Source organism: Cupressus sempervirens, chromosome 9 (assembly GCF_028749045.1).
Source record: "Cupressus sempervirens isolate cs-2001-9-10 chromosome 9, ASM2874904v1, whole genome shotgun sequence".
Lineage (NCBI taxonomy): Eukaryota > Viridiplantae > Streptophyta > Pinopsida > Cupressales > Cupressaceae > Cupressus > Cupressus sempervirens.
This window is the reverse complement of record NC_143126.1, coordinates 612,681,040-612,707,940: the sequence shown is the minus strand read 5'-3', so window position 1 is coordinate 612,707,940 and position 26,901 is coordinate 612,681,040. Positions and strand designations below refer to the sequence as shown.

Here is a 26,901-nt window from a genome sequence, read left to right as displayed (position 1 = left end):
GACTCTTGATATTTCATTTTCATTGTCTAGCTCTCCTTTTTCTATTTTAGTTTTAGCTCAGTCTCTTGATTCATGGTTAAAAATGTATTCTTAAAAAGCCTAAAATTATATCGTATGAAAGAGTTCCACCATTAAACATACTATTGTTTGTCCTCTATAATATCTCCAACAATCAGAAAGTTTATTGCTATCTATTGAATGAGTCATGTCAAAATTACAACTACAAATCTCTTTACCAACAAATGAATAAATGGTTCTCCCATTGTTGTACAAATAAAAACCTCAATTTCTATGAATAAAATAACACATCTTTCAATTCAATGAACACAATAGTTTCCTCTTTACATTAGAGTCAACTAGATCTCGCATGAATGACTTAGAATGGCCAGAATCTTTGTGGCAATTTCAACCTTTAGATCAGCCTCTCCAAAATTCGATTTACAATTATAAATATACCATTTACTGAAATGCAGAATTTGAAAAATTTCAGCACAGTTTTAAAATTTAGCTTTCATGGAACCAGCTTACTCCAAAGTGCTCCCAAATTTCCCACAAGCAATTGCCAAGAAGAGAAGAGCACCTTCCTTCTATAGAGGGATTTTTTGAATTTTTAGAGAACGTCTTGTACTTATCCAGTCCTCTCTGCTAAGGAATACCGATTATCAAAGTTAATCTAGCAGATTCCTTGGCCAGGATTCCAATTTGACACAAAATGATGCTGACTTCACGCCGTCAGGAACTCGACTGACTTTAGGGCCGTTAGATACCTGGCATAGGCACAACTTAGTATAGCCACGTCAAAATGACCACACAGAATGACAGAGAAGAAAAATTGATCCATAGATCCCATCATTATATCCACAATTTGTCTTGATCGTAAGCCCTTCACCCACATCTCCAATTGATTAACCGACTTACCATTTCCTTCAAGCATTCTACTCGTTTTGTATTTCTCATCCTTTGGAATCCTTTTCCAGCTCCTCAGCCCAAAGGTGTACTAAATTCCTGGTACCAATTCCATGTCAGAAACTGAATAAGTTAATCAACTTATTTCTTCTTACCACTGAAACTCTGATGCCAATACCATACACCTTAGTTATGGAGCAAGCCTTCACCTACAACTTGCTTCTTTTATCATCACCAATAATCACCACAAGAACATTGTCCATGTTTGAAATGATGGAAACGGTTTGCATCTCTCACAACAATTTCTCTTTCAACGATCTTGGATATAAGCTTGGTTACAGTGTGGCAATCCTTACACACACGAAGGTTTTTGGCAACTCTAATAGTCGTTCCTGGGGATGTGTTTAGCAATCCAAATGCAATTGCCAACTTCTCACTATGGTGGCAGACAAGTAATTTCTTCTCCTCTTCCTCCACATCATTCACTACAGGTGCTGTATCCGAAATATACCCAGAGGCCTTCATCTGCCAAGACAATTTCTCCAACTCTGCATAGATTTCCTCTGTTTGTGGGTGTGATCTGTCTCCCACACAAAAGGCATGCACCATTTTCTGCACTTCAATCCAACTACATCCCGGTACCTTACTAATTCCTCTATCCTTCATCAATTTCCTTACCTTGTGCGCGTCACCTTGCCTACCCACTTCTGAATAAATATTCGAGAGAAGAACATAAGGCGCAGTATTATTAGGATCCATATCAAAAAGGAGTCTTGCCACAAATTCTCCTAGAGGTATATTGTTATACGATCTACAAGCGCCAAGCAAACACACCCACATGGCCACATCAGGTCTGATTGGCATTTTGGCGATGAAGTTTAGGGCTTTTTCAAGATAGCCAGCGCGGGCAAGAAGGTCAACCATGCATACATAATGATCCACTGTGGGCTCGATGCCATAGAAGTTCCTCATGTTGTGGAAATATTGACACCCATTCTCCACTGTACCTGCATGACTACATGCATATAAAACACAAATGAAGCTTACCAAGTCAGGATTGGTTCCAAAGTGCTCCATTAGTTCAAAAAGTTTTAGGGCATCCCTGCTATAGCCATGCATTGCATATCCTGCGATCATTGCATTCCATGTTGCAACATCCGGATAATCCATCTTGTCAAACAATTCTCGTGCCTTCTGTATGCTGCCACATTTTGCATACATATCTATAAGGGCATTTGCAACTACTCCATAAAACAAAAACCCGTTTTCTACTACTTTTTGATGGATCTCTATCCCATGTTCCAGAGCTCCTATTTTGGCACAGGCCGGTAGGACGCTGACAAAGGTTGGGAAGTTTGGTTTTACCATTTCAAATTGCATTTGCTTAAAGATCTCCAACGCTTTTTCAACAAGTCCATTTTGTGCATATCCTGCAATCATTGCAGTCCATGAAACTACATTTCGTAGAGACATTTTGCCGAACAATATGTGCGACTTTTGCATGCTTCCACATTTGGCATACATATCTATCAGAGCAGTCAAGATTACAACATCAGATAAAAACCCACGCTTGATTACCTTTTGATGGGTTTCCATACCCTGTTCCAAAGCTTCAAGTTTCGCGCATGCGGGAAGAATACTGGCAAAGGTTGTGTGGTCTGGGTTCACGCCGGTAAATTCCATTTGCCTGAACATTTCCAAGGCTTTATCAAGCAACCCATTTTGTACATAACCTACAATCATGGCATTCCACGAGATCACATTCCGCTGACGCATTGTGTCAAAAACTAATTGCGCCTTCTGTACACTTCCACATTTCCCATACAAGTCTATCAAGGCATTAATAACCATGTTCGTCAAAAATCCCCTTTTAATTACATTTTGATGGATTTCCATACCCTTTTCCAAATTTCCCATTCTGGCAAAAGCTGGAAGTATGCTAGCAAAGGTTGCGAAGTTTGGTTTTACGCCTGCTAGTTGCATTTGCTTAAAAATGTCCAAAGCTTTGTCAACAAACCCACTTTGTGAACATCCGGCCATGAATGCGGTCCATGAAACTACATTCGGTTGAGCTATTTTGTCAAACAGTTTGTTTGCTTTCTGTATGCTTCCACATTTTGCATACATGTCTATAAGTGCAGTCACAACTACATCATCTGACAAAAACAGGCTTTCAATTATTTTTCCATGAATCTCCATACCATGTTTCAAAGCTCCCACTTTAGCCAAAGCTGGTAGGACGCTCGAAAAGGTTCCCAAGCTTGGCTTAACATCTACTGATTGCATTTGCTTGAAAATCTCCAAGGCTTTTTCAACAAACCCAATCCGGGCATATCCAGCAATGACGGAAGTCCATGACACTACATCTCGTTTAGGCATTTTGTCAAACAATTCGCTTGCATGGTTTAGGCATCCATATTTTATGTACATATGAATGAGGGTATTCATCACAGTAAGAGGAGATTGAAACCCACGTCTAATTATAGTTCCGTGTATCTGCAAACCATGTTTCTGAGCTACGGCGTTGGCACATACGTGGAGAATTATAGAGAATGTGACCTCGTCAGGCTGAGCCCCTGTTGCTTGCATTTCAAGAAAGAGGGCAAATGTTTGTTGAGGAAGGCCATGCTTTCTGTAAACGCCAATTATTGCATTCCATGAAAACACGTCTGGTTCAGTCACGTTGTCGAAAGCTTGACGAGCATCCACCAATCTTCCACATTTGTCATACATAATGATCAGTGCGTTCTGTAAATATGTGTTTTTGGCTAATGGATGTCTCCTTTCACTTGTCTGACAATGGAATTGCTTACTCTCTGAAATTGCATTCTTGTGGATGCAAACCCTCAATAACTGGGTATTTGAAGAAAAGTGGAAAGAATTGCTATGTGATGTGAGAAAAATGAGTATGGCGTTCTTCAATCGACTCTGCCCAGAAAGCGCCGCGAGTCTGAGGCAGGGAATGCCATTGTAAGCTGGGTACATTTTCGTTCTGCCACATCAAGACTGTCTTTACTCCCCGTTAAAGTGATACGAGCTTTCAAATCCAAGTGCCCGTTGAGGCAACAGCCCTCGGACCAAATGACTGTGCAGCCGACTAAATTATACTAGCACTTTATTAAAAGGTGTAGTGGTTAGTAATAGTAAAATATAAGTAAAAAAATATATAATAATGTAGGATTTAAAGATCACTAATCATTGTAAGTTTTGTACATTTTAAAAATATTTATTAGTTTTGGTATGCTTTTCAAATAATTTTCATTCCTTTTAGCCACTCTTGAAGTACAATACATTGAAGAATTATATGAAGTATATAAAATTGAACATGTAGAAACTTTTTTCCAATACATATATGTTCTTCTAATGAAGTTGGTCTTTTGGACATCTAATTTACAAGATTCTAGAAGCTTACCTTATATAGAATTTGAAGTCGAGAGTTGATGGTGGTTCTAGGCCTTGTACTTGGGTAAGAAAAAGTCTCATTTGATCTTCTATCGAAGTTATCTCCCATATACTATTCTCCTCATATTGCCAATTTCTTTTCTCTCCAACTCTTACTCATATAGACAAGTTTGATTATCCAACTCTAGGTTTGAATTCTTACTCCCTGTTAATAGCATTCATGTGTTTGTTTAAGTCTAGTAACACACTCTTGAACTCGTCATTTTCACATTATTAACATTTTGAGGCTAACTAAAAGAAGAAACTCCATACCACAAAGGACGTGTCCCAACATGAAAGAAACTACATCCCACATGACGCACATAGGGAATAGCCCATAAGACAACTCACTAGAACTGTATAGCCTTAAGCTTATAGCCATACACAAAGGGAAATAGGATACAAACACAAAGAAAGGGTCCCAAAAAATCTCATAAGTAGCCACCAATAATGCCAACAACCCCCATGTTGAATGTGACGCTATCACAATCTGCCACATCTCCAGTAACCATAAATCCATAGTCATTGTTATGCACCAGAATTGCACCCTTGACTGAATTGCAAAAATTCAAAATTTTGGCATAACATGGGAATCTCTTCATCAAATGTGGGATATTCAAAACTGAAGTGAACTGTTGGATTCTAGGTTGGTTCCTATTAGATGATCACTTTCCAAGCTAAAATGAATTGTAAAACTTGTAATGGAAAGGGTAGAAATGCAAAAATAAAACTGGATGCTTCACATCAAACTAACTTACAAGGTGATACACCTAACTAGTGTGGATATACTAGAACCTTGTACACTATGCAATTCTGATAAAAGTTTGAGTGGTTACTTGACACAAACTTGGTGCATGCATAACTTACATATAAATAATCTAATTTAATGTTGTTACGTTGGTGTATTTATGGGTCATTTATTCCACATCCTATTCCTGAAAAATGAACTAGATCATTTAGTAAATTGATTCTATTATGACATGTTGCGAAGCTTGGTGTTGAAAAGAGTAAGAATTAGGGTGGTGGTAAATGTGGACATAGTAATTTATTATATTTAAATTTATTTCAAAGATTGCAATTTGGTCAGCCACCATTAAATCTGATCAATCTACAATTATTTTAATTATATATTTTGTTATTTTTTACGTGGAACATGCCATCAATTGAAAGATTTGTTAGCCCCAACTAATGATGTAATTGAGAGATCCATGAATGTATGTGAAAGAGACATATCATTTGTTATGTTGTCATTGATGTCAAGTCTTAGTTGAATAGACATTATGCTAATTCAGTAGAGTGCCATATAATTTGATTGATGAAGAGGATTTGAAGAAAGTATGTGGATGAGTTAGAGTATCGAGTTGATAAGTATGGTATTCAATGGGCACTTGAATGAGTTAGAAAGTGATGATGTAATGTTGGTTTGATTGTTTTTAACATCATGTAATCTTGCAATGTTATGAGCTATACAAGCCACACCAAGTAACAAGGCGAAATAAGGAAGACAATGTTCACCTAGTGACTATAGTTCTCATGAGCAGTTGGCAAAGCAATTTAAAGATCTATGTTAACCGAGTAAGTTCAGTCTTAATTGAGTGATGTATTACCCGAGTGAAATGTTATGTTCACCAAGTAACATCTAGAAGACCAAGTTTATAAAAATGGAATTTGAGGCCAACTTTTGGTCAAAATAAAGAAAGTTTGAGAAGCTTGAAGGCTAAAGTCAAAGTTTGTTATAAGATCTATGGCTTGCAAAATACAATGAAGATATAATGATAAAGATTGAAGAAGGATAAGGATGAACAAAAATTTCTATGAAACTTCTATATTCTAAGTAAATAAATGCAATGAATCTGAGATCGATGATTTTGATTAAGCAACAAAATCAATAAGAATCTGGAAGCAGAGAGTTTACTATTTAACGAGAAGTTGGAGCAAGTTTTTGGTTGTTGATTGTTGGTGGAATTGTTGGAGAAAGCATATCAAAGTGTGAAATTGTTGAAGATGAAAGAAGCAAGGTGAACCAAGAAGAGTAGAAGGAAGATCAAGTAGAGTTAAGTGCAAAGTGAAGGAGTAAAAGAGTGAATCAGCCAGAAGAAAGAGACCAAGCAAAACAAATATCTGAACAAGAAAGGTAGTGCTAAACCTAACTGATCTTTGAATTGTTACTTTCTAACATTTGTAACAGAATAATCTTTTAATCGAGTGGACCTAACAAGTCAATGAAATACTATATGGTAACATCGATTAATGGTGTTTATAAGTCCTTTAGAGTAGGCCACTGTTTAGACAAGATCAATGAGTGATAAGGTGTAGATGATCTTTTGGTGTAAATCCTCTATCCAGGTTACATTAACAATGTGTATGTAAAAATTTAACAAGGTTGGCTCCTAGCAGAGCTCACTTTAGAAGAGTGGAATTGTTTGGGTTGTCGGTCTCAGGTGTTTTTTCCCTAGTTAAAAATCTTGGTGTCCATTGTGTAAATGCATATATGTTACAAGTTGATTATCATGATATTTACTTTTTACTGCAACTCAGTAATAAATGGGTAAAACCTAAGATTAAATACCAATATTAATAAAGTAAAAAATAATGAGACAAAGGTTTGAAGTAAATTGATTATAAGAGTTAATTGTGAAGTTGAATGAGATCACCGAGTTATTGCTATTGAAGTTTTTGAAGTTTGATTGATACTAAAGTGTTTAAAGGGACTGTAGGATAAATGAACAAACCTGATTCATACCCCCCACACACACACACACACACCTCAGTTATCTAACAATTGGTATCAGAGCACAATGCTTGGAGAAATAAGTTTAGAGGAACTTGAGATAAAGCTTAGAACATGTATAATCTGAGAGAGGTACCAAAGTTGAACAAGGATAATATCTCCTCATGGAAAGACATAATTGTTAGAGTAAATAATTAATAATTAATAATTTATTCTATTTACTTAAGCTTAAGCTTACTTAGGTAAATGCATTTCATTAATTACTTGTAGTCTAGGAGTTTGTTATAAGTTGTTGACAATATGGGAGTTTGTTCTCTCCTAAGTCATACTTATCCTCTCACATTGTTCGAGGACTTTCCACCTTATGTGGATGTATGCTTAGTTGTCACACTTATCTCCTAGCATCTTCTAGCTTGTTCTAGGAGATTCCTGGAGCTCTTTATATTCGGGCTCCCTCATTGTATTTTCAACAACATTATGGCATTCTCATTGTAAATACAATTTCATTATTTTTGCATATTTTCTCTCTCATGTTCGCTTAGGGTTTTTTCTCTTGCTCCACGCTCTTCTCTCCTTGGCTTCTCTTTGACAAGTTTTCACATGCAAGTGATCCTGGGTGTCTTTGGAGTTGGATTTTATCAACTCCAACATGGTATAAGAGCCTCCCTACTACTGCTTCATTGAAAGATTTTTGAAGCCATGATTCGAAGTCACAAACCCTAGTTTGTTTATGCATTTTTTCTTCAAATCAGGGGATCAACAATTTTTCAGAGCACTTTTAGCCCAAACGGGCATTGCCATTGGATTTAGAAGACATTTTTTAGCTAGGATCCATATAAAATTCATTGATTTTGGAGACAGGGCTCCAAGAGGCAAAAAATTTTTGGTTGGAGGGCATCTCCGTACGGATCATATGGACGCAGTATGAACAAATCTCAAAAAAATATATAAAAAGCACACCACCATAGTAGCGCCACCCGATGGCCGCTCCTGCTCTGCCCATGAACTGCTGTGACCGATTGCGCCACCCATGCTCCTCCCAACTCCCACCTCCTCCTGTAGCTCCCCTAACACCGGCGGCGTTCCCTTTTCCCTCCACTCTTCATAGGTGGCGACCCTTGATCCAGCCACCACCGTCGCAGTCTGCGCTAAGTTCCGTCATCCATCCGTTGGTGCGCTACCCTCCCTCACCACTTCTGCATAGTCACCACCACTACTTGCGTGGATCCAGCCAGTGCCTGACACGTGGCACTTTGCCATGTGGCCCCTGCCACATCATCTGCTCTGCCATGTGGCATCCACGTGGCACTACCACATGGCATCCTTTTTTGCACCGACGGTCTCCAGACCATCAATTTTAACATCGTGAAATGTTGACATCAGCATGACGTCAACACTGCATCATAAGGCCTTGCACCTCTCCTAGGTCAATTTTTGACCTACTCTCAATTTTTTGGCCATAACTTGAGCATACAGAGGTATTTTTCCAATCCGAAAGAAGCGCCAAAAAGCTAGTTCCAAGACAGAGAAATTGGTGTAGGTATTTTTAAGTTTTGATGCATTTTTATTGCTCATTTTTTTAGTTGAAGTCCAAATTGTGTTTTTGACTCCAGCATACATATCTTTTGCATCCTATGTCAATTTTTTGAAAACTTTATATATTTGGAAAGATGGTTTTTTCACCTTTTCAGAAATGTGGTCCTTTTCTTAGTTTTTGGCCCATGCTCTTTCTATCATGTTTTTAGTATTTTTTCTATATGGTGGATATCTTGAGTGTTTTAGGCTCGAGGATCGTTTTCCTCGCATGGTTTCCTTTGTTTTAGGCTGTACTATGTTTTCTTGCAGCTTGTTTTTGGTTTTGATCATTGTAGCTATCATTTTGAAGCACTTTTATGTATCACACTGAGATAAAGTGTCACTCTTGCATTCTGGGGGTCATGAACATTGTTTTGAGTTAGTTGTACATGCACTATTTTCATAAAGCACCATGGGGGGGATAGTTGTTTGTTCTTTTAGGCATTCTCCCTTTGTCAAGTGAGTGTCTTTTCCATGATATTAGCCCATGTAGCATCAGTGTGACCGTGTCTTTATAGGTGTTTTTACCTCTTCCTCTCTCGTCATTCTTGGTTCGTTTGTAGGAGACTTTGGCCCACTTTTTTAGTTGCCTGTCATCACACCCCATCTACATTAAGGGGGGGTTATATTGTTGTTCTAATGCATCCATGGTTCGATGGTTCAATAGTGTGAACTATGTATTCAATGGTTGATCCTATATACAAGGCAATTGCAGTGGCTGGCTACCTATGCATTTCGGTGAGATGGATCATCTACCATATAGACATGCTCGGTTCATGCCTTCTTCTTCCATGGAGGTTCTTCAGATCAACAGTTCTATTTTTGATGGAAAATTTTGTGGCTTCTTCATGCTTCAGTGATGCTCTTCATGATCACTCCTTGTTCCCATTTTAGGGGACATTCCCCTAGTTGGAGGCTTCTTCAGTCCTTCACTAGGTTCTTACCTCTTTTTGGGGGAGGATTTTTCCCACGTGGTTTTCTCTCTTTCCCCATTTTCAGAGGTTGCATCTTTTGCATTGTACATGGGTACCTAACATGGCCTCGTTGTTGGGACCCATTCTGCATTTCATCTTAGTTTTGTAAGCTTAAGGCATTTCCCTAAGTTGCACTTAATGTAAGGAAACTCGGGTGCGAAAACAACTTCCTACACTAATCTCATAAGGAAAGTATGATGCAAATCCTTTTAAAATCTTCTACACTTACAGATTCAATATCATGTAAACAAAAATATTGCAGCCAACCATGCATACAAAAAATATACAAAGAAAGAAACACATAACACAAAGATTTTTCGGTGGGGAAAAACCTTTCGGTAAAACAACCCCACCCCTTTAGAACCTGCATAATGTATTATCTTCAACACAAGGTTATAATACACTTGCAATGCAAGCTCAACAACAACAACAGAAGACTCCAATAACAACTCACAGTACCAACAATACACTCTTACACATCATCTCTCGTTGCAACCCTAAAAATGCTTATAACATGCGCTTCACTTTAGGGCTACTCCCAAAGGTAAACCGTATTAGGGTGTTACCATTCTCCACCCCAAATTTTTTTTTGGGTATTCAAATATCTTAGTTGCCACATGTCTTCACCTATCATTGAATCTTCCTAACATAGCTCTTACGTGTCATAGAAATCCGTCATAACTGTTTTAGCCATGATCTACTTACACACAATTCAAGATGTCGACACATCAACATTATTTGCAAGAAATACATTTTACAAAACAAATAATAAGAATAGGAATTATACAAGGTTGAGACACCTTATTCCTAACACTTAAGGTGGGGTGTTAGAGTAAATAATTAATAATTAATTATTTATTCTATTTACTTAAGCTTACTTAGGTAAATGCATTTCATTAATTACTTGTAGTTTAGGAGTTTGTTATAAGTTGTTGACAATACGAGAGTTTGTTCTCTCCTAAATCATACTTATCCTCTCACATTGTTCGAGGACTTTCCACATTATGTGGATGTACGCTTAGTTGTCACACTTATCTCCTAGCATCTTCTAGCTTGTTCTAGGAGATTCCTAGAGCTCTTTATATTCGGGCTCCCTCATTGTATTTTCAACAACATTATGGCATTCTCATTGTAAATACAATTTCATTATTTTTTCATATTTTCTCTCTCATGTCCGCTTAGGGTTTTTTCCCTTGCTCCACACTCTTCTCTCCTTGGCTTCTCTTTGATAGGTTTTTGCATGCAGGTGATCTTGGGCGTCTTTGGAGTTGGATTTCATCAACTCCAACAATAATGAGGCTACATCTATCTAGAATTAGAGATAATGTTACACACTAGTTGGACAATGAATACATTGCACTTTTTGCTCCTATGATTGTGGAACAAATGACTGAGAAGAGAAATCACAATAGCTTGATGATTGAAATTACATCTATCCTTAATGATGTCAAGTTTGATGATATCAAGAACTATAGAAATGCTAAATAGATGTGGGACAAATTGGCACTTGTACACAGTGGAGATCCACATGTACTAAGAGATAAAGTTGAAAGTATGAGAGGGAAGTATGATGACATTAGAATGAAAGAAGGTGAGAATGTTGCACAATATGTGAACCAAATCAAAGAGGTTGTGAGTGCAATTAGAGTTGTTAGAGGTATTATGAGTGGTAGTGAAATTATAAGTAAAGTTCTTAAAACTCTCCTTCCCATCTATGATATAATTTTTCTATGCAATTTTAGAAGTTAGATCTATGCTTGGTATTGTTTTGACACTTGATAGTTTAGTTGGTTAGTTAATGACATTTGAATTGAGCAACTATGATGACAATATGGTTACACTTGGAAATGCCTTTAAGTCTTCACTAACTATTGAAAGTTCAAAGAAAGGGAAAAAAAGTAAAGATGAAAGTGAATTTGAGTCTGAAGATGATTTGGATGAGATTGAAGCATTACTTGTAAGAAGGTTATCAAGAGGTAAAGGTAAATTCAAAGGTAATCTACCCCTAATTTGTTTTAAGTGCAATAAAGTCAGTCATTTTGCTACTAAATATTCTAACACAAGCAAGAGTGACATAAATGACAAGAAATATCACATGTACAAGAAGAATAAGGAATATAAAGACAAAGGTAAGAAATCATGCTATAATATTGTTGAAGAAGAGAATACTGAGTCTAGTACCGATGAAGAGAAGGAAGTAGTTGAGATGGTTTATGTTGCTATCAAGGAAGATCCTAATGGAGAAAGGTATGAAAGTGAAAGTGTTCATATTTCACATATTAGCAAGAATGATATATGGATTATAGATAGTGGATGCTCAAATTACATGACTAGTGACATAAGTAAGTTTGACAAATTGGAGAAATTGATGATGGTGGAACTATTAAGTTAGGTAATGATGTTCCAAGTCTAGTGAAAGGTAGAGGACTAAAGTATAATCTTTTGATTTTTCTTTAGTTGAATAATTCAGGTCACAAGTTGGAGAAATTCAAAAAAAAAGACAAAATCTTTGATGATGAAGGAAATCTAATTGGATATGGGATGCAAATTAAAGGTAATTTATTTTATCTTGAACATACTGTTCAGACATGTTTATTTTCTAAAGTTGAGGATGTATGGTTGTGGCATAAGAGATTTTGTCACATAAATTCTAAGTATATGGCAAAGGTTAGTAGAAAGAAAATAGTTAGAGGCTTATTGAATTTGCAAAAACCTAAGAATGTCATGTGTAAAGAATGTCTCAATAAGATGAAAAAGTCAAGGTTTTCAAGAAAGACACATGCTTGTAATGATATTTTGGAACTAGTACCTATTGATATATGTGGACCCTTGGGTATGGAAAGTTATTACAGTGACAAATATCTCATCTTGTTTGTTTATGATTATTCTAGAATGATGATTGTCATGTTCATGAAGTTGAAATCACATGATTTTGATATGTTCAAATGGTATGAGGCTATATTTGAGGAAAAAAATAGTAAATCATTGATATGTTTAAGATCTAATAGAGATGGTGAATTTATGTCTATTGAATTCATTTTCTTTTGTGCTGAGTATGGTATTAAGAGACATTTATCTACACCAAGGACACCACCACAAAATTAAATTACTGAGAGAAGACATAGATCAATTGTGAATTGTGCAAGGACATTGCTGATTGAAAAATATGTTGCACAAATGTTCTAGAGAGAAGCTATTAGCACTACTATTTATACAGTCAATTGAGTTTAGTTGAAGGAAGGAACAAAAAAGACACTCTATAACCTTTGGTATGGTCATACAACTAATGTAAATTATTTCAAAATATTTGGAAGTAGGTGTTATATTTTTAAGGATTAAAGGTGATGCAGGAGCATCCAGTGGTGTAAGGGCAATCCTATATAATCCAAAAATATGCTTAGTGTTAGCCTATGTTTAATTTTTTTATATGTATAGATACCCATTTGGGCCAAATAGAGGCTTCAACTCTTATAGTTCCACTGTTAGTTTTTTGGGTTAGTGTTTTTAAGCACCTCAGGATATGTGCTAGTGTAGAAAATAGATTATTTTATAATTGAGCCATAATTATGATGATTCAGAGGGTGTAAGTTGAAGGGATGATTTTACTTGTAATTTCAAGAATTCCTAAAAATAATTAGGTCAAAAGGCTTTACGGTTTGAAAGTTATTGCAATTTTAAGTTGCCTGGAGGCCTCCTGAGAATGCTCCAAAGTCATATTTGAGACACTAAAAAGCCTCATACAGGCCCAAAAAATGGGGGACAAGATAAGAAGTTCCATAGGCATATAGAATGCTCAATGAGATTTCCATAAATGTAAATGGGTTTTCAATTAGAGCCCTAGATCAAAAGTTATACCTCCTAAAAGTTGGACTACCATTTTTTGGATTCTTCTAATTTTGCATCGACTTCTGACGTGTCTTCTAGAACCTTCTACTTTGGCAATGGATAATAAATGACATATTATAAAATGTATTCCTAACCCTAAAACTTATATAGGTTACATAAGGTCATTCCTTGCATTGTAAAGGAGTTTTTGGTGGAGTTTGGGAAAAGATATTGCGAGAAGGGTTTTTCTCCATAATTTGATTATGTTGTAAGCCCATATGGCATATTGTTGAGTCAATTTTTTTTGTAATGAATGTACTAGTGTATCACTTTTGATAATAAAAGTCTCCTTTCCTATTGTGTTTATTTTGTCTTGGGTTTTTCCCCCTTCATAAGGAATGGTAAATTTGATTCAAACAAAGATGAAGGTATATTCCTTGGCTATTTGTCTAAAAGAAAAGCTTACAAATGTTTGAAGAAAGCTACTAACAAAATGATTGAAAGTGAAAATGTGAGAATTGATGAGTTTGCAAACAAGAATGATGTGGAAAGAAAAAAGAAACTTGAAGATTACAACAAGTTTGTGTGTGTGTGTATGAAGAGGTACCAGACACTACCCAAGTCACAACAAAGAGCTACCAAGCATCAAACATTATTACCTGAGTTACAAACTGCCTTACCCAAGAATCAGACAATACAACTTTAGTAAGAAGTTAAACCCCAAAAAAGTGAAGAAAATGTTGAGAATCAAAGATTAGAACATGTATTAGCCAAATATGTGAGAAAGAATCATTCAACTAAATAAATCATTGGAGACAAAAACATTGGAGTGTTGACAAGAAGTTAAGAGACAATACCTATTTAATATTTGAATTTGAACCTAGAACAATTAAGGCTACACTTGAAAATGAAGGCTAGATAAATGTTATGATTGAAGAGATTGATTAGATAGAGAAGAACAACACATGGACACTAGTACTGAGGCCCATAGACAAGAACATGATAGAAACAAAAAGGATTTTCAGAAATAAGATGAATGAAAATGGAGAAGTGGTGAGAAAAAAAGTAAGAATAGTTTGCAAAGGTAATGCACAAGGAGGAATAAATTATGGTGAGATTTTTTCACCTGTAGAAAGATTGGAAGGTGTAAGAACACTGTTGGCCTATGCTACCTACAAGAAGTTCAAAGTATATCAAATGGATGTCAAATATGTATTTTTGAATGAAATACTTAAAGAAGAAGTCTACATAGAATAACTAGAAGGATTCATTGAACTTGATCATAGGAGAATGGTTTGCAAATTCAACAAGGCATTATATAGACTAAAATGAGCATCGAGAGAATGGTATGAAAGGTTACATTCCGAATTGATTAAAATCAGATTTTCTAGAACAAGTGAGAACAATAATTTGTATGTGAAATGTGAATTTGAAAGTATGGCATTGATTACTGAAATATTTGTGGATGACATTATATTTGGAGGAAATGACTTACTATGTAAGACATTTGCTGATCAAATGAGTAAGGAATTTGAGATGTTTATGTTTGGTGTGATCAAAATTTTCATTGGGTTACAAGTTCACCAAAAAAATAATGGTATATATGTGACTCAATCTAAGTATGTAAAGAAAATCTTGAAGACATTTGGAATGGATGATTCAAGACCAATCGGTACACCTATGGTGACTAGAGTGAAATTATCAAAGGAAGATACTTTTGCAAAAGTAAATGAAACACAGTACAGATCAATGATTGGTAAATTACAGTATGATTTGCATAGTACACTAGATATTGTACATGTTGTTGAAATTGTTCCAAGGTTTTCAATTAATCCTAAGGAAACATACATGATTTTTGTCAAAAGGATATTCAAATATCTAAAAGGAATTGAAGATTTTGGAATATGGTATAAACAAGATGGTGAATTTACTCTGACATTCAATACTAATGTTGATTAGGCTATTAATATGGATGATAGGAAAATCACAAGTGGCAGATCTCTCTTTTTAGCAGAAAGATTGATAACATTATTAAGCAAGAAACAGAGTTGCATTTCATAATCTACTGTTGAAGTTGAATATATTGTTGTTGCAATCAATTGTTCAAATATTGTTTGGATTAAACAATTTTTTGAAGGAATGCAAGAAGAGATAATTAAGCCTACTACTATTCACTATAATAACACTATTGGAGTGAATATATCAACAAATCTGGCAATGCATGCAAAGACTAAACATATATCAATCAAACATCACTACTTGAGGGAGAAAGTACAAGAGAAACAAGTCAGGCTTGAATATGTGAAGTCTAAAGAGAAAATTGTAGACATATTTACCAAGCCACTTCCTAAGGATGTTTTTGAGTATCTAAGAGGTAAGTTGGAAACCCTACCCCTATCTAAAAATTCACAAAGCAAAGATGCATGTTGTGTAAATTCATGGATGAAAAAAAAAATCTTTGTGGAGTTGATGCAAGAGTTCACTCTTTAGGAGTTATTTCCTAAATTTGTGGAGTTTGGGAGAAGGTATTGTTGTTAATGGAGGAGAGAATTAGTAAAGAAGATTAATTCATAGAGGTAGTGAATAACTAAGAGGAAGAGAATATGTGAGAATCAATAAGAAATAAAAAGTAAAGAGGGAGACAAAGACTAAGCATGGAGAGAATATTCAAAGAGAGTAAGTGAATGAGGAATGATGATGTTGTTGAACAAAAGAAGATCATATCTTAAGGGAGAGAAATGTTGAATAAATTTTCTAAAAACTAAAGATACAAAACTAAGTACACTTGAATGAAGCTCTCTAACATCATGACTTTTGAGTTGAATAGTTGTATTATTGTCGATGCATATATATGATTATCTTATGTAGTCAAATCATATGCTTATGTGTTTCCATCAATGCCAAAGGGGGAGATTGTTAGCCCTAACTAATGATGTAATTGAGAATCCTATAAATGTATGTGCAAGAGTCATAAAACTTGTTATGTTGTCATTGATGTCAAGTCTTAGTTGATTACACATTATGCTAATTCAATAGAGTGCCATATCATTTGATTGATGAGAAGGAAGTATGTGGATGAGCTAGATTATTGAGTTGATAAGTATGATTGTTGGTGTAAATAAGTATTTACTTATTACACTTACTTAAGTTTACTTAGGTTAATGCATTATTTAATTATTTTGCATTATTTTATTATTTTTATTTGTGAGACACTTAGGAGTTTGTACACATTTTGAGTTGTCATGTAGACAACATAGGAGTATGCAACTCTATTTAAGCACATGGTGTCTACAACACTATTTTGCATGTCACACCCTTGTATTCTTATCCTCTCATCACCGCACTTATTTCCATGCTTAATGGAGGATAACCCATATCTGGTGGACATGTGCTCGATTGTATGACACATCATGGTGCTGATTACGAGGCATTTTAGATGTATCTCAGAGGCCTTTATATACATGCACTCCTAGTGTACTTTTACATTGCACATTGCATGAATTATGGCATATTGACTACATTTTCATTTTGATCATACTCTCTCTCTTTTGGTCTACTGTGTGCTTGTGTTTGAGTTCTTAGTTCTTGGGTGAATTTTTCGCTTAGGAAAATTCTTACAATGATATTCAGTGGGAACTTGAATGAGTTGGAAAATGATGGTGTAATGTTGGTTTGATTATTTTACAATCATGTAATCTTGTAATATAATGAGCTATACAAGTTATATTTAGTAACAAGGTGAAAGAAGGAATATAGTGTTCACCGAGTGATTATAGTTGTCATCAAGCAATAGGAAAAGAAAGTTGAAGATCAATGTTAACTGAGTAATTTTAGTGTTAGCCAAGTAATGTATTAACCAAGTGAAATGTTATGTTCATTGAGTAATCGATTGAATAACAAGTTTATAAAAATGAAATTTGAGGCTGACTTTTAGTGACAATATATTGTGATGTGGAGCCCAATTAGAATCAAAGGTTTATTTGATGTGATTTCTCCCTAGTTTACTTTTACAAGGGTTTGGGGATAGTGCCCCCAAGATGGGGTCAAGGGCCAACCCCCTAGGTTTGCTCCCTATCACAATACAGGGTGGGGTCAAGGGGAAATGCTCCTACTGGGGTTTTTGGGGTAGCTCCCCTGAAGCCAAAAATGACCTTATATTGTAAAAGGTGTCAGATGTTATTTTTTCTATTAGACAAGTTATTCTAGCCCTAATTTTGTAAGTGAAAAAAGCTTGTATAAAAAGGCTTAGGGTTAGGGATTTCATAATGTATGGTGCTATTGTAGCTTCTTGCGGTGGTATTGAGCTATAAGGGATTGTGAATTATAATCACTGGATAATAATAATATTGGACTTTTTTTTTGTGAGTCTAGCCCAAGGATTGAGTGAACCATGTTAAACTTGTGTGTCTTGTGTTCTCTTCTGTGCAATCTTTTATTTTTTGATATTGGTTATATTTGCATGTAACTATTATTTGTGTATGAGGTTAATCCTAATACAATAAAGAATGTGTGAGAAGTTTGAAGGTTAAAGTCAAAGTTTTTTATAAGATTTGTTTGAAATATATATGATAGGCTAAGTTACTAAGAGGGGAGGGGTGAATTAGTAACTAATAAAACTTAATCTTTATTAACCAATTAATCCTTCATGTGTATTATGATCTCATTGTATGCATGAAAAATTAAAAGAAGTAAAACATTCATAATATTTTGACACACAATATGGTGACCCAGAAACCTTTCAAATAGAAAGTAAAACTAGGGTGGGGATGACACCCACAAGCTTTAGTACTATAATATAAAGTTGGCCTGTTAAGGTTTACAATGATCACTTTTGATGATCTGCCCTATAAGGAACAATAAGGATTGCTAGGTCCACCTTGCAAAAGGATTTACAAACATACAATGAAGTATGCACTTAGTAAAGAGATTTATAAAAGACTATTAAGTCTACCTTGTGAAAGGATTTTATGGATCCACTTGTTAGAATGAAACAATGGCTAATCTTTGATTCACAACTTGGTTTGCTGAATGAGATTCTTTTGAGAGTAATGATCACCTTGCTATAATAGATAAATCTTTGTTGCTCCTTATAATGCATTAACCTTTTACTTCACACTTCTACTCTTCATATCATTTTTTAGACATTACTTTAGATGTAGTACAATACATTACATATATACCAATCTAATTTACAATTCATCAAAGTCAGTTATAATACAAGTTTCCACAAAATAAACAAAGTCATCCCAACTGTAGGTACTCAAGTTTTGAAGACTAGTAGTTTGGCTTGGTGAGGTTCTAATACTTAGCATCCACTATCAATGCTTGGCATCATCATGCACTTAGTAGATGTAGAAGCTTGGTCCATAATGATCACTTCCAAGTAGTCTAAACTCAGTCTGCATTGGTGACTCGATGAATACTACAAAACTAGTATATAAATTGAATCACTTAATTCACACTGCATAGCTAGGTCAATGCTATCACTATGAGCTCAGTATAAACTGAATCACTTCGTTGACACTAAGTGGTTCGGTCAATACTAGATTCACATCACTGAAACTATGGACTTGGTAACCACTGTAAAACTTGGTTTGCACCAAGAAACTTGGTAACACTAAGAAGCTTGGTTTACACTGATAATCACCAACTTGGTAGAAACTTCTCAACATAAATTGAATACTATTCCTTGAACTTGGTAGCAACTATAGAACTTGGTAGAGTCTAAATTACTTGGTTAACACTGTTAGCTGTACAATATGCTCGGTAGATACTAACTGTCTAAATAAGTGTGTGTGTGTCACTAATAAAAAAACTTGACTACAATGTCAACAATCTCCACCTTTGGCATTAGTGACAAAAACACTTATCAATCAAAATTGAATTTTCAGAATGTTTCAAACAATCTATAGTCTCCATTTTGTGCTGTCAACTTGGTAATGTACTTTATTTTTGAGATTTTTCAAAATTACTTTTGGAAGAGATGTTTATTTGAATATATATATATATATATATATATATATATATATATATATATATATATATATATATATATATATATATATATATATATATATATATATATATATATATAAAATATGATGGTGTTCCCCCATACATATATATTCAATATACTTTACATTATATACATCTTCTCATCTTTTCCCCCTTTATATATCATATCTTATATTATATCTTCTCTCCTTTACAATATACATCTTCTTCACCCTTTACACTATATTATATATATCTTCTCCCCCTTTTTGACATAAATGCCAAAGGTGTATACTATAAAGTTATGCCAAAATGTGACAAGAAATCATAATGTACCTTAAGGATTAGTGTCATTGTCTTGTCCCAATTTTCTTGCAACACCTTGCTTGTATGTAATGCAATCTAAACTTCTATTGATAGTTCTATCATGTGATCAATGATGAAGAAGTTGTTATCATGGATGAGGGTTTTAGCATGTGCAATATGTTTTTGCAATGCATCCATGTCAGGAAGAATCATGCCCTATATATGCTAAAACCTTCATCCATGATAAAAAAAGTGTAGATATATAGGGCATGATTCTTCCTAACATGGATGCATTGCAAAAACATATTGCACATGTTAAAACCCTCATCCATGATAAAAAATTCTCCATCATTAATCACATGATAAAACTATCAACAAAAGTTCAGATCCCATTGCACATAAGCAAGGTATTGCAAGAAAATTGGGACAAGACAATGACACTAATCCTTAAGGTACATTTTGATTTCTTGTCACATTTTGGCATGAGTATATAGATACACCTTTGGCATTTATGTCAAAAAGGGAGAGAAGATGTATATAATATAGTGTAAAGGGGGAAGAAGATGTATATTATAAAGGATAGAAGATATAATATAAGATGCGATATACAAAGGGGGGAAAGATGCTATAAAGGAGAAAAGATGAGAAGATGTATATAATGTAAATTATATTGAATATATATGTATGGGGGAGCACCATCATATTATATTCAATATACTTTACATTATATACATCTTCTCATCTTTTCTCCTTTACAACATCTTTTCCCCCTTTGTATATCATATCTTCTCTCCTTTACAATATACATCTTCTTCCCCCTTTACACTATATCATATGCATCTTCTCTCCCTTTTGACATAAATGCCAAAGGTGTTTACTATACAGTTATGCCAAAATGTGACAAGAAATCATAATGTTCCTTAAGGATTAGTGCCATGGTCTTGTCCCAATTTTCTTGCAACACCTTGCTTGTGTCCAATGCAATCTGAACTTTTGTTGATAGTTCTATCATGTGATTAGTAATGGAGAAATTGTTATCATGGATGAGGGTTTTAGCATGTGCAATATATTTATGCAATGCATCCATGTTAGGAAGAATCATGCCCTATATATCTACAAGTGTAGCCCTTATCCTAGCTTCTTCCCTTAACAATTTTTCCTACATATCAGTTAGAAATTTGATCTTTGTATAGTGAGTAGAACTGTAGCTCGAGTCAAGTTGCAACTGTTGTGCACTTGCCTTTAGATCTTCATCAATCTTGGAGAGTTTTCCTTTAATTTCTTGAGTGACAATTGATGTGTCATAGAGTTTACCGAATAAAGAAGTTACATTTTTTGGCAGAGGTCTCCAAGGAGCCTAGGATAGTAGACAAGTCTACTTGATGTATTGCAATCTTCTATGCAACTTACTCTAATACTTTATTCTCAAAAGATTTTGGAATCCATTGTTGTCTCATCTACTCTTTGATGTTATCAACCTTGGCTTTCTTTCATCTTCAATTCTTCTAGTATTAATACATTTCTTGGCAAGGTGTCCAAGTTTTGTACAAATAAAATGTCTTCTAGTGGTGTCTCTTGTCCCCATGTGATGTTTTACACAATTCATTCTAATGTGTCCAAATTCTCCACAATAATGACATCTACACCAAGTGTTGTAGTCCCAACCAAATATAGCTTTTACAATCTATTTTGTTAGATTCAATATCTTAGTTTTGCATTCAGAAGATTTGTGCCCATGCTTCTTGGATTTGTGACATTTGCCCTCAAATTTAGGTTTCTCTTTGAATTCATTAGCTCTATGACCATGTTGATTACAATTATAGCATTTTCCATTGAATTTAGATTTTTCATTGCTCCAACATCTATTTGATGTATGACCTATCTTACCATAGTGATTGCAAGTAGGTCTTTGATTCTTTTGAGCTCCTTTCTTGGATGATTCACCTTCTTCTGTATATCCAATTCTTGCTTTTCCTTTTTTTATCTATAATGGCTTTGCTCATTCAATTGATTTATGTCTATTTTAGGTTTCATCATCCTTTTATAGGTTTGTTTTTCAGTGTTTAGATCATTCTGCAATATTTCATTCTTTGATCTTAGATTCATGATTTCTTGATTTGCATTGGTATGATGATCAATGAAGTTTTCCTATTGAAGGGATAGATGTTGAATTTCATTGTTCTTTCCTTCTATCTCTTCTTTTATCATTTTTTTTTCTCTTCCATTACTTCACACAATCTTGCTGACTAAATTTCTTATTCTATTTTCAGCTTTCTAACTTCTTCTTGAAGAGTAACATTCTTTTCTAATAGTTTTTGGATTGCTTCATCTAAATTGTTTTTTGAAGGGATGTCTTCAATTCTTTCTTCAATGTAGAGATTGTCATATATCTGAATTGCAATATTTTTTCTTCTTTTCAAGGATTGAGAGATTTTCTTCTTTTCTTTCTTTAGTTGCCCAATAGCCAATTCCAAATCTATCTTTTCATTGTCAATAGCCTTATCAAATATGAATACCTCCATTGCCTATGATCTTTGCTCAAGCTATTAAACTTCTTTCCTAGGAAGCACAAAGCTTTGATACCAATTGTTGGAAATATATATGATAGGCTAAGTTATTAAGAGGGGATGGGTGAATTAGTAACTAATAAAACTTAATATTTGTTTACTAATTAATCCTTCATGTGTATTCTGATCTAATTGCATGCATGAAAAACTAAAAGTAGTAAAACATTCATAACATTTTGACACACAATATGGTGACCCAGAAACCTTCCAAATAGAAAGTAAAACTAGGGTGGAGATGATACCCACAAGCTTTAGTACTGTAGTATAAAGTTGGCCTATTAAGGCTTAAAATGATCACTTCTAATGTTTTTCCCTGTTAGGAGCAATAAGGACTGCTAGGTCCACCTTGCAAAAGGATTTAAAAAAATACAATGAAGTATGTACTTAGTAAAGAGATTTACAAAAGACTGTTCAATCTACCTTGTGAAAGGATTTAACTGATCCACCTGTTAGAATGAAACAATGGTTGATCTCTAATGTACAACTTGGTTTGCTGAATGAGATTCTTTTGAGTTTAATGATCACCTTGCTGTGATAGATAAATGTTTGCTACTCCTTATAGTATTGCAACCTTTTACTTTTCACTTCTCTTCATATCATTGTTCACCCATTACTTTGGATGTAGTACAATACATTACATATATACCAATCCAATTTAAAATTCATCAAAGTTGGCTACAATACAAGTTTCCATAAAATACACAAATTCAACCCAACTGTAGGTACTCAGATTCTGAAGACTAGCTTTGTGAGGTTTTGATACTCGACATCCATTGGCAATGCTTTGCATCATCATGCACTCAGTAGATGTAGAAGCTTGGTCCATACTAATCACTTCCAAGTAGTCTAAACTCAGTCTACACTAGTGACTCAAAAAATACTGTGAAACTCAACATATAAATTGAATCACTTGATTCACATTTCATAGCTCAGTCAATGCTATCACTACGAGATCAGTATAAACTAAATCACTTGGTTGACACTGAGTGTCTTGGTCAACACTGGGTACACATCACTAAAACTACAAACTCGATAACCATTGTAGAACTTGTTTTGCACTAAGAAATTCAGTAAACACTAAGAATCTTAGTTTACACTAATAATCACCAACTTGGTAGAAACTTCTCAGCACAAACTGAATATTGTTCCTTGAACTTGGTAGCAACTATAGAACTTGGTGGAGTCTAAATTACTTGGTTAATGTTGTTAACTATACAATATGCTCAGTAGATACTAACTGTCTAAATAAATATGTGTGTCACTAATAAAAAAACTTGACTACAATGTCAACAAGATCTACAAATGGAAAAATATAATGAAGATATGATGATGGAGAATAAAGAAGGATAAAGATGGGAAAAAATTTCTAGGAAAGCTCTATTTTCTAAGTGGCTTAATGAAATGAATTTGAGATTGATGTGTTGATTAAGAGATAAAATCAAGGAGAATTTGGAAGTAGAGAGTTTACTACTTAAGGAGAAGTTGGAGCAAGTTTTTGATTGTTGATCATTAGTAGAGCTATTGCAGAAAGAAAAACAAAGTGCAAAGTTATTGAAGCTGAAAGAAGCAAGGTGAAATGAGTAGAGTAGAAGCAATATCAAGGAGAGTTAAGTGCAAAGTGAAGGAGTAAAATATTGAATCAACCAAAAGAAGGAGATTAGAAAGAGACCAAGAAGAATAGAGATTTGAGCAAGCAAGGTAGTGTTAAACCTAATAGATCTTTTGAATTGTTACATTCTAACAATTGTAGTTGAAAAATATCTTAATTGAGTGGACCTAACAAGTTTTTTAAATCCTATATGGTAACATTTATTAGTGGTTCTTATAAGTCCTTTAGAATAGGTCACTCTTTAGATAGGATCAATGAGTGATAAGGCCTATATGATCTTTTGGTGTAAATCCTTTAACTAGGTCACATTAACAATGCATATAGAAACCTTTAACAAGATTGGCTACTAACAAAGGTCCCTTTAGAAGAGTGAAATTATTTGGGTTGTTGATCCCATGTGGTATTTTCCTTTACAGGGTTTTCACATTAAAAATCTTGGTGTCAATTATATAAATAATTTTTTGTTGCAAGTTGATTTTCATGATATTTAGTTTTTTATTGCAACTTGATAACAAGCAATAATTTTGGTTAAAAGTGTTGGCATTATGATAGATAGATTAGTGGAAGTCATAAGGAGATTATTTTTTGGTTATCATTGATGGTAACTATCAATGAAGTGAGAACACAATAAGTGATAAGTTATTATGATTTTTCATATAAAAAATAGGTTAAGTCCAATAGACTAGTTGACAACATAAACAACACTTTGGTGGCAATCATGGTAAATGTCTAATTGTGTATTGTGATCAAATGCATAACATCATCATGGTTATCTTTCAACATAGTTATGACCACAACCTAAATGGTTGATCGGTAAAAGAGTTTAGCTTGTCACAATTATCAAGACAAATATAAACACTTGAGTTCTTGAAGACATTTAGATGATTTTAGATCATAACAACATTCTAGTATGCACAATCATGATGGGTATTGTTATGATAAAGATTGGAGGTTATGATATGATGAGTTGGAATTCTTAGGATCATTGAAGAAGTATAACATATATTTGGAGTGGTGCATTAAATGATTCAAAATTTGTTTTACTACCTTGTATGCATGATATGAAGATCTTTTTGAAGTTTGACATAGTCATGATACAATGTATTACACCATAAAGATATATATATATGTGTGTGTGTGTGTGTGTGTGTGTGTGTGTGTGTGTGTGTGTGTGTGTGTGTGTGTGTGTGGATGGTATTTGTAGGAGAAGCTTAAGGTTTGAATAAATGGATAAGAGTAAGAGGAATTTTTTTAATCTCTAATATAATTGTTCTTAAGGAGGTATGTGAAGAGAAAGGGAGTGTTTATTGTAAAATGTTAAGGTTGTGATTGAGTTGTTCAACATAGTAGAGTAGAGAACAATTGCATAAGTGCATAGAGAAGATTGGATCTGATAAGAAAGAAGTGCCACATCTAAATCAATAATCTTGTTGTTTCCTACCTATTGAATAAGACAATCCCTAAGTTAGAAGAACTCTAACAAGTTCTTGCTTTAAATCCCTTAACTGGGTAATCTCTTAAAAGAGTTTTGAAATCCTCTCACGAGGTAGATCTTTACATATCTATCTATCCTTATAACAAGGTGCACATCACTCCTAACAAGGTGAACTCTCATAAAGGGTTATTGTAGCTTCTAATAGGGAAACTCATTTACTGCAGTAGTGAACTTGTGGGTGTCATCCCCACTATGTTTTTTACTCTCTTACAAGGGTTTACATGATTCCAAAATATATGTGCTATGTGTGATAATTTTTTGGTTGGTAGATATTATTATCTTTTATTTACTTGCATTGGTTATAAGATTTGTGGTTTGGAAGTTAATATTTTAGTTGAGCATATAATGTTTTAATTTATACATTATCTATTTGTACTTATTCACCCCCCAATACTTGAGAATCATAACAATTAGTATAAAAGATTTGGTTCTCTTGATAATAAGCCTAACAACTTGAGGGAAAGATCCACAATCATGGAGAGTTAAATGACTACCCTTAAACACCACACACTAAGGAAGAAATTAAGCTCACAAAAAAGTCAAATTTGACTAGTTAACACTTTTAGCTTAGGAACCAAGCCATAGTGTGTGATGTTCAAGTTGTTTGGAGAGTTATAGTTGTGAGAAGCAACTTGAAAGTGGAAATGAGATTATCCAAAAGATGCAAAAAAATATGAGGAAGTCCATAGCTATAAGAAGAGAGCTCATTGAAAATATAAATGAAATCTAGGACTACATTGATCAATTATTTAAAGGATCCATGTTTGAAGAATCTAAGGAAGTAATTGCAAAATTGATGGAAATGAATTAGAATCTTTAAAAAAAAATTACAAAATTAAAAACAAATCTTTAAAGTTACTCTGTTAGGATGTGTGAAGACTTTTAAGGGAAGAGAGCATCTAAGGAAGAAAGGAAAATTGTAGAAGATGTAGAGAGAATTTCCAAGGATGTGTTGAGGGAAAATGATGAACAACTCTTTAGTATATCCTAAGAGAATGTTATAATGCATGAGCACCTTCATGAAAAACTATGGATAATGAGTAAATTGTGACTAGAAATGAAAGACTTAAATGTTGAGATAATGGGTGTTGCACGCATTGCATAATATTGTTATTTTATTATTTTATTTTATTATGTAATGTTGTACCTAGATGGACGTGCAACATGTAAAGATTCCTACAGAATATTCTTGATTAGTTGTATTGTAACATTGTGAAAAAATTTGATGTAATTATTTAACATTGGGAAAAAGAATTAAATGCCCAATATTAAATGTGGGGTCAGTGGGTTAGGTAGCACATGGTTTTAGCACATGGTTTATGTAATACCACTTAGTGGTTTTGTGGGACTTGCTACTATATAAGCAGCCACAAGGGTAGTTGTTATAGAGAGAGAAAAAAAAGAGAGTGACAAGGAGAAGACAAAAGGCAAGAGTCGAGCAAGACAAGGCTTGATAGGTTAGCCAAGGGAGCATTTGT

At 34.3% G+C, this 26,901-nt stretch overlaps 1 protein-coding gene across 1 annotated transcript in view; it reads right to left on the bottom strand.

Moving 5' to 3' along the window:
• Window positions 1–262: 262 nt before the first annotated feature.
• Window positions 263–26,901, bottom strand: part of LOC149540178 (pentatricopeptide repeat-containing protein At1g11290, chloroplastic-like) — a 60,912-nt gene continuing 34,273 nt past the window's right edge. The window contains exon 2 of the mRNA XM_089801333.1: window positions 263–3,422. Coding sequence (XP_089657459.1) covers window positions 1,138–3,422 — 2,285 coding nt within the window. The 3' untranslated portion in view covers window positions 263–1,137. The remainder of the gene's footprint in view (window positions 3,423–26,901) is intronic.